The following is a 9,148-nucleotide window of genomic DNA, read 5'->3' as shown; positions in this document are numbered from 1 at the left end:
CAGACAGACAGACAGACAGACAGACACCTTCACACAGACAGAGAGACAGGCAGACAGACAGACACCTTCACACAGACAGACAGGCAGACATGTACTGCACTGTATATGGTTGAAATGACAATTAAGCCTACTTGACTTGACTGGACTTAACAGCTTCACACAGACAGATGGACAGAGAGACACACAGACAGACACATTCACACAAACAGTTGGACAGACAGACAGACAGACAGACACCTTCACACAAACAGACACCTTCAGACAGACAGATGGACAGACAAACAGACAGATACATTTAGACAGACAGATGGACAGACAAACAGACAGACACCTTTAGACAGACAGATGGACAGACAAACAGACACCTTTAGACAGACAGATTGACAGACAGACACAGTCACACAGAGAGTCAGACAGGCAGGCAGACAGACAAACAAACACTTTCACCTAGACACATATATTTATATAGATAGACAGACAGACAGACAGGGAAAGACAGACAGAGATCATAGACGAATGATCAGAGGAATAGACTGGGGCATATGTTATACAGACAGACAGCAAATTGATAGACTAGCATTTCTATTTCTCTCTCTCTCTCTCTCTCTCTCTCTCTTTTCCTCCCTCCGTTTGAAGCTTACACGATGACGTCACCGCGGGTCAGCGTGTACTTCCCCCTGAAGTTACTATGGCGGTTCTGAAGTTTTCAAACTTTTCTTGGTGAGTTTTATTTGTCACTTGTTGGTGTTTCAGTGGTGAGTTTCTGCTTCAAATCTTCACTCCGTTGGTTTACAGAATTGTATTATTTCTCTACATGACTTTATCCAGACAGACAGACAGAGAGAGAGAGAGAGAGAGAGAGAGAGACACGGGGAGAGAGAGAGAGAGAGAGAGAGAGAGAGAGATATCCTCCTGAGGCGAACTTTTCTGTACGTGGCTAATAATCAGGAGTTAGCTTAGCATGCTAGTTCGCTAACTCAGATTAGCGGTATTGTTTGTGCAGGACATTCCGCTGTGAGGAGACAGAGGGGTTTAACAGAACACACATGTGAATAAAGTTGAATTTTAGTGTTTTGTAAACGTGTCGAGGTGAAAATTCAGGCTTTAGAAGTATTTGTTTGGGTTAGCTGTGTTAGCTTAGCCATGCTAGCCGGTTCCCTCACAGTGTAAACCTCAGAATAATACAAACTTCACTTTTCACCTTCATCTCACACTGTGGGCTTTTAATTCATTACAATTATTTCACTTTTATATATAAAGAGGTAAAAATATAAAGTACAAAATCTGCCCATGTTTATTTTAAGTTTTTTATATCACATATATTTGTAATAATTTACCATTATAGCAATCAAATATTTAATAAATAATTATAATCCAGTGTGATTTAATTATATATGTATTCTTTTTTATTTATCGTTTTTTTTCTCAAATAATTGTAATTCTTTAAAATATTTTTCAATGTTTTTTAAATGTGGTATAAAAGTGATGATGTGCAGGTGAGTTCAGGGACAATTTATTTAGAAATGATTCAATTATTTGATAAATTATTTTTTTTTATATGTATAATTATTTTAATAATAAAATACGTAAATAAATAGAGTTAATGCTTCTTTTTACACTGCGTCATATTGTGCTATAGTAATTTAAAAAAAAATTATTATTTTGATTCCATTATACATAAATAAAGTCATAAAAACTTTATTGTTTAGTTTCTATTTATTATTGAATTGCTGTTTAGTTTTGTTTATATATAAATGTATACATTTTTATTTGTTTTGCAATTTTGTGATTTAAAAAAGAATGATCTAATAGGTATTTTTTAACTGATCTTGTTTTTTATTGCATTTCTTCTTCTTTCCTGTTTTCGTTTTAAGCCATGCAGCACTTTCAGTTGCGTATTATTTTTCCCCCCATTAATGAACAAACTAAAGAATAATTCTGGGTTAAATCGAGTTATTTTATTTATTTTTATTTATTAAAAGTTTTCACTTTTTGTTCTTGTTCCTAATTTAGATTTTTTTGGTCTGTTTATAACCAGGAAAAATCACATTAACGCTCTTCTCTATTTTATTATTATTATTATTATTATTATTATTATTATTATTATTATTATGTTTAAAATTAAATACAAAATTAATATTAAAAACATACACATGACTTTTTAAACAATAAAATAAATAAATTAAATAAATTAATAAATATTTTATTAGATTGCAAACATTCATTTATTTTCACAAAAACAATTCATTTCCTTTTTCATTACTTTAATAGCAGGTTTAATGTAATAAAATTATTTCTGTATTTTTTTTAAAGATGACTTATTTTCATTATTAATTTATTTGTATATTTATATTGTGTGTATCTGGTGGTGGGATTGGAAGCAGTGAGCAGACAGAATGAAAGATTTCTGTTTGGATTTGTATTTATTAGTCTGCAGTGGAGATTTATTTAATAGATAAAGAAGACGATGCTTTTCCCAGATTTGACTGTTTGTCTATTTATTCAGTCGGATTTATTTTATTAGAATTTGTCTTATTTTTTGTAAAAATTTTGGAAACTGCAGTTAATTTTGTTTATGACTTGAAATAGCTGTTATTCAAAAACTATTAAAAAAATAGCTGGCATTAAAAATTGATTCAGTTTATAGACACAAAAAAGTCCCACATTTAATCATCAAATTCACATTTAATGATCAAATCTTAAGCTCATGATCATGAATCGACTCAGGATCAAATTTTTTTTATTTATTTATATAATATATATATATATATATATATATACAATGAAATAATGAAAAACTGTGATAAACAAATGCTATTTTACTGTACTGTATAAATGTTTTACTTCATTTTATAATTATTAATTAGATTTTTATTAATAAGTTTTATTATTTCAACATAAAACTCTATAAAAACTATTCTCTATAAGTGTTTTGGTCTATTATTCTCTCCGCGAGACACCGGGAAAATCAGCCAAACTAATGAGTTATGTGGCGATAAACCGGGGCGCCAGATTCAAACCGCGTTAAAGCGGGGGATTACTGCAGTGTAAAAATGAAATAAAAGTATTGGCACCCTGATTCAGACTGAATGAATAAACTTTAAATTGTTTAAGTGTTTTTAATTTCTCATCAGAGTTATAGTAAATAAAATCCACATGTTTCTGATCTTTTCTCCACAGATCTCTGTAAGTGTTTGTTCCAATGGAGCATCTCCAGGGAGCGTGGAAGACCATCAGTAACGGTTTGGGGATGAAGGAGCCGGCACTGGAGAGCCCGTGCGTCTCTCCCACCGCTACGCAGGACTTCCCGTACCAACGCCGCGCCTCTGACGATTCCAAAATCCCCGACTCCAAGACCAGCAGCACCATCCGGGTGTACCTGCCTAACCAGCAGCGCACTGTGGTGAGACACTGGGCTGGAATTGTGTGTGTGTGTGTGTGTGTGTGTGTGTGTGTGTGTGAGGTAGTGGTGTATGTAGTGTAATAATTGTGTATTTGAGGTAGGTGTGTGTGTGTGAGGTAGTGGTGTATGTAGTGTAATAATTGTGTATTTGAGGTGTGTGTGTGTGTGTGTGTGTGTGTGTGTGTGTGAGAGGTAGTGGTGTATGTAGTGTAATAATTGTGTATTTGAGGTAGGTGTGTGTGTGTGTGTGTGTGTGTGTGTGTGTGAGGTAGTGGTGTATGTAGTGTAATAATTGTGTATTTGAGGTAGGTGTGTGTGTGTGTGTGTGTGTGTGTGAGAGGTAGTGGTGTATGTAGTGTAATAATTGTGTATTTGAGGTAGGTGTGTGTGTGTGTGTGTGTGTGTGTGTGAGGTAGTGGTGTATGTAGTGTAATAATTGTGTATTTGAGGTAGGTGTGTGTGTGTGTGTGTGTGTGTGTGTGAGAGGTAGTGGTGTATGTAGTGTAATAATTGTGTATTTGAGGTAGGTGTGTGTGTGTGTGTGTGTGTGTGAGGTAGTGGTGTATGTAGTGTAATAATTGTGTATTTGAGGTAGGTGTGTGTGTGTGTGTGTGTGTGTGTGTGAGGTAGTGGTGTATGTAGTGTAATAATTGTGTATTTGAGGTAGGTGTGTGTGTGTGTGTGTGTGTGTGTGTGAGGTAGTGGTGTATGTAGTGTAATAATTGTGTATTTGAGGTAGGTGTGTGTGTGTGTGTGTGTGTGTGTGTGTGGTAGTGGTGTATGTAGTGTAATAATTGTGTATTTGAGGTAGGTGTGTGTGTGTGTGTGAGGTAGTGGTGTATGTAGTGTAATAATTGTGTATTTGAGGTAGGTGTGTGTGTGTGTGTGTGTGTGTGAGAGGTAGTGGTGTATGTAGTGTAATAATTGTGTATTTGAGGTAGGTGTGTGTGTGTGAGGTAGTGGTGTATGTAGTGTAATAATTGTGTATTTGAGGTAGGTGTGTGTGTGTGTGTGTGTGTGTGAGAGGTAGTGGTGTATGTAGTGTAATAATTGTGTATTTGAGGTAGGTGTGTGTGTGTGTGAGGTAGTGGTGTATGTAGTGTAATAATTGTGTATTTGAGGTAGGTGTGTGTGTGTGTGTGTGTGTGTGTGTGTGTGTGTGAGGTAGTGGTGTATGTAGTGTAATAATTGTGTATTTGAGGTAGGTGTGTGTGTGTGTGTGTGTGTGAGAGGTAGTGGTGTATGTAGTGTAATAATTGTGTATTTGAGGTAGGTGTGTGTGTGTGTGTGTGTGTGTGTGTGTGTGTGAGGTAGTGGTGTATGTAGTGTAATAATTGTGTATTTGAGGTGTGTGTGTGTGTGTGTGTGTGTGTGTGTGTGTGTGTGTGAGGTAGTGGTGTATGTAGTGTAATAATTGTGTATTTGAGGTAGGTGTGTGTGTGTGTGTGTGTGTGAGGTAGTGGTGTATGTAGTGTAATAATTGTGTATTTGAGGTAGGTGTGTGTGTGTGTGTGTGTGTGTGTGTGAGGTAGTGGTGTATGTAGTGTAATAATTGTGTATTTGAGGTAGGTGTGTGTGTGTGTGTGTGTGTGTGTGTGTGAGGTAGTGGTGTATGTAGTGTAATAATTGTGTATTTGAGGTAGGTGTGTGTGTGTGTGTGTGTGTGTGTGTGTGAGGTAGTGGTGTATGTAGTGTAATAATTGTGTATTTGAGGTAGGTGTGTGTGTGTGTGTGTGTGTGTGTGTGTGTGTGTGTGTGTGTGTGTGTGAGGTAGTGGTGTATGTAGTGTAATAATTGTGTATTTGAGGTAGGTGTGTGTGTGTGTGAGTGTGTGTGTGTGTGTGTGTGAGAGGTAGTGGTGTATGTGGTGTAATAATTGTGTATTTGAGGTAGGTGTGTGTGTGTGTGTGTGTGAGGTAGTGGTGTATGTAGTGTAATAATTGTGTATTTGAGGTAGGTGTGTGTGTGTGTGTGTGTGTGTGTGTGTGTGAGGTAGTGGTGTATGTAGTGTAATAATTGTGTATTTGAGGTAGGTGTGTGTGTGTGTGTGTGTGTGTGTGTGAGAGGTAGGTGTGTGTGTGTGTGTGTGTGAGGTAGTGGTGTATGTGGTGTAATAATTGTGTATTTGAGGTAGGTGTGTGTGTGTGTGTGTGTGTGAGGTAGTGGTGTATGTAGTGTAATAATTGTGTATTTGAGGTAGGTGTGTGTGTGTGTGTGTGTGTGTGTGTGAGAGGTAGTGGTGTATGTAGTGTAATAATTGTGTATTTGAGGTAGGTGTGTGTGTGTGTGTGTGTGAGGTAGTGGTGTATGTAGTGTAATAATTGTGTATTTGAGGTAGGTGTGTGTGTGTGTGTGTGTGTGTGTGAGGTAGTGGTGTATGTAGTGTAATAATTGTGTATTTAAGGTAGGTGTGTGTGTGTGTGAGGTAGTGGTGTATGTAGTGTAATAATTGTGTATTTGAGGTAGGTGTGTGTGTGTGTGTGTGTGTGTGTGAGGTAGTGGTGTATGTGGTGTAATAATTGTGTATTTGAGGTAGGTGTGTGTGTGTGTGTGTGTGTGTGTGTGTGAGGTAGTGGTGTATGTAGTGTAATAATTGTGTATTTGAGGTAGGTGTGTGTGTGTGTGTGTGTGTGTGTGTGTGTGTGTGTGTGTGTGTGTGTGAGGTAGTGGTGTATGTAGTGTAATAATTGTGTATTTGAGGTAGGTGTGTGTGTGTGTGTGTGTGTGTGTGTGTGTGTGTGTGTGTGAGGTAGTGGTGTATGTAGTGTAATAATTGTGTATTTGAGGTAGGTGTGTGTGTGTGTGTGTGTGTGTGTGTGTGAGGTAGTGGTGTATGTAGTGTAATAATTGTGTATTTGAGGTAGGTGTGTGTGTGTGTGTGTGTGTGTGTGTGTGAGGTAGTGGTGTATGTAGTGTAATAATTGTGTATTTGAGGTGTGTGTGTGTGTGTGTGTGTGTGTGTGTGTGAGGTAGTGGTGTATGTAGTGTAATAATTGTGTATTTGAGGTAGGTGTGTGTGTGTGTGTGTGTGTGTGTGTGTGAGGTAGTGGTGTATGTAGTGTAATAATTGTGTATTTGAGGTAGGTGTGTGTGTGTGTGTGTGTGTGTGTGTGTGTGTGTGTGTGTGAGGTAGTGGTGTATGTAGTGTAATAATTGTGTATTTGAGGTAGGTGTGTGTGTGTGTGTGTGTGTGTGTGAGGTAGTGGTGTATGTAGTGTAATAATTGTGTATTTGAGGTAGGTGTGTGTGTGTGTGTGTGTGTGTGTGTGAGAGGTAGTGGTGTATGTAGTGTAATAATTGTGTATTTGAGGTAGGTGTGTGTGTGTGTGTGTGTGTGTGTGTGTGTGAGAGGTAGTGGTGTATGTAGTGTAATAATTGTGTATTTGAGGTAGGTGTGTGTGTGTGTGTGTGTGTGTGTGTGTGTGTGTGTGTGTGTGTGTGTGTGTGTGTGTGTGAGAGGTAGTGGTGTATGTAGTGTAATAATTGTGTATTTGAGGTAGGTGTGTGTGTGTGTGTGTGTGTGTGTGTGTGTGAGGTAGTGGTGTATGTAGTGTAATAATTGTGTATTTGAGGTAGGTGTGTGTGTGTGTGTGTGTGTGTGTGTGTGTGTGTGTGTGTGTGAGAGGTAGTGGTGTATGTAGTGTAATAATTGTGTATTTGAGGTAGGTGTGTGTGTGTGTGTGTGTGTGTGTGTGTGTGTGTGTGTGTGTGTGAGAGGTAGTGGTGTATGTAGTGTAATAATTGTGTATTTGAGGTAGGTGTGTGTGTGTGTGTGTGTGTGTGTGTGTGTGTGTGTGAGAGGTAGTGGTGTATGTAGTGTAATAATTGTGTATTTGAGGTAGGTGTGTGTGTGTGTGTGTGTGTGTGTGTGAGGTAGTGGTGTATGTAGTGTAATAATTGTGTATTTGAGGTAGGTGTGTGTGTGTGTGTGTGTGTGTGTGTGAGAGGTAGTGGTGTATGTAGTGTAATAATTGTGTATTTGAGGTAGGTGTGTGTGTGTGTGTGTGTGTGTGTGTGTGAGAGGTAGTGGTGTATGTAGTGTAATAATTGTGTATTTGAGGTAGGTGTGTGTGTGTGTGTGTGTGTGTGTGTGTGTGTGAGGTAGTGGTGTATGTAGTGTAATAATTGTGTATTTGAGGTAGGTGTGTGTGTGTGTGTGTGTGTGTGTGTGTGTGTGTGTGTGAGAGGTAGTGGTGTATGTAGTGTAATAATTGTGTATTTGAGGTAGGTGTGTGTGTGTGTGTGTGTGTGTGTGTGTGTGTGTGTGTGTGTGTGTGTGTGTGTGTGTGTTTTTTCAGGTAAACGTAAGACCCGGGATGACCCTCTACAGCTGTCTAATTAAAGCGTTGAAGGTTCGAGGACTTCAGCCCGAGTGCTGCGCCGTCTACAGACTTCACCCAGGACACCACAGGTCTGATCTCTTCATCTCTCTATACACCTCCTCCTCCTCCTCCTCCTCCTCCTCATTTATTCATTCATTCATTAATAATCAGTCAATCAACCACCCAATTAATTAGCTAATTAATATATGCATATTTCAAACAATTAAATTTGTATTTTATTTACTGATCAGCAGCTCAGGTTCTGTTTATAAACTTAAACATTTTTAAACTTATATATTTTTTTATTTAATTAAAATAGTCATTGTTTTAAAATGCAAACATTACCATTGAACTATTTCCTTTTTTTTTTATAAAAAAAAAAAAAAAAAAAAAAATTTAACTATTTAAATGTTTAAATGAATTATAATTAAACAGGATTTTTTAAATGTCTTTATTGATTTATTATCATTTAAGCATCAACACAAATTTAATTGTTTTTTATTTTAAAGTGTCATTTAACAGTTTCACGGGAAATTTGAAAAGGTCAAACTTTTTTGTTTCAATTTAATCGAAAGGCAATTAAAGTAACGGTTTATACAATATTACACTTTACATTAAACGTTAAAATGATGTATAATAAAATAAAGGTAAAAGTAACGACTCTTCAGTGGTATAAAAACTCTTCAGTGTATTAGTGACCCTGTGCTTATCTGAGATTATTCCTGTGTAATTGCAGTAAAAAGTCTCGTATGGACTGGAGCACGGACTCGACCTCGCTCATTGGAGAGGAGCTCCTGGTGGAGGTTCTAGATCATGTTCCTCTGACGACACACAACTTTGTGAGTTTTAAATCTCAGATTTAATCTGTAAAGTATAAACGTCGGTGCTCCGTGATTATGACGGTCCTGCATTCCTTTTTGAGGTGAGGAAGACGTTCCTAAAGTTGGCCTACTGCGACATGTGCCAGAAGTTCCTCCTGAACGGCTTTCGCTGTCAGACGTGTGGATATAAATTCCATGAGCACTGCAGCACCAAAGTTCCCACCATGTGTGTGGACTGGAGCAACATCAGGCAACTGCTGTGAGCATCTGTTCTCCCTCAGCCCCACCTCACCTGCTCAACTCATCGCTCTCATCCTGTCACACCATCACCTTCTCATATCTTCACCTCCTTCTTATTTCCATCTTTGACTCATCCTCTCCTCTGCTCACCTCATCCTTACGTTCTTCACCTTCTTCACCCTCATCCTCACCCTTATATCACTGTTAAATACTGTGCATTACATCATTAATTATTAACGTTATTAGTTTATTTATTATTATTTATAAAGGAATGTTTATAGTTATTGCATTATGTTCAATACAAAAACGTTTTTGTTTTTAAACAAATAATAAATGAAGTGTTTGAGCAGAATGTATTATTT

General features: G+C 37.5%; 1 protein-coding gene across 4 annotated transcripts in view; it reads left to right on the top strand.

Moving 5' to 3' along the window:
- The first annotated feature begins 595 nt into the window (after positions 1–595).
- raf1a (Raf-1 proto-oncogene, serine/threonine kinase a) overlaps positions 596–9,148 on the top strand; it is a 39,047-nt gene continuing 30,494 nt past the window's right edge. For 2 of the 4 annotated variants that reach the window (XR_014530142.1, XM_083520754.1), the window contains exons 1-5: positions 596–720; positions 3,181–3,403; positions 7,702–7,814; positions 8,462–8,564; positions 8,648–8,805. Coding sequence is in view for 3 of the 4 variants with exons in the window: in XM_083520754.1 (XP_083376880.1) it covers positions 3,203–3,403; positions 7,702–7,814; positions 8,462–8,564; positions 8,648–8,805 (575 nt within the window). In the remaining variant the exon portion in view is untranslated. The other 2 variants (XM_083520756.1, XM_083520755.1) reach the window with 2 other exon arrangements.

Source organism: Silurus aristotelis (assembly GCF_946808225.1).
Source record: "Silurus aristotelis genome assembly, chromosome: 19".
Lineage (NCBI taxonomy): Eukaryota > Metazoa > Chordata > Actinopteri > Siluriformes > Siluridae > Silurus > Silurus aristotelis.
Note: the sequence above shows the minus strand (reverse complement) of the source record. Positions and strands in the feature narration are given on the sequence as shown.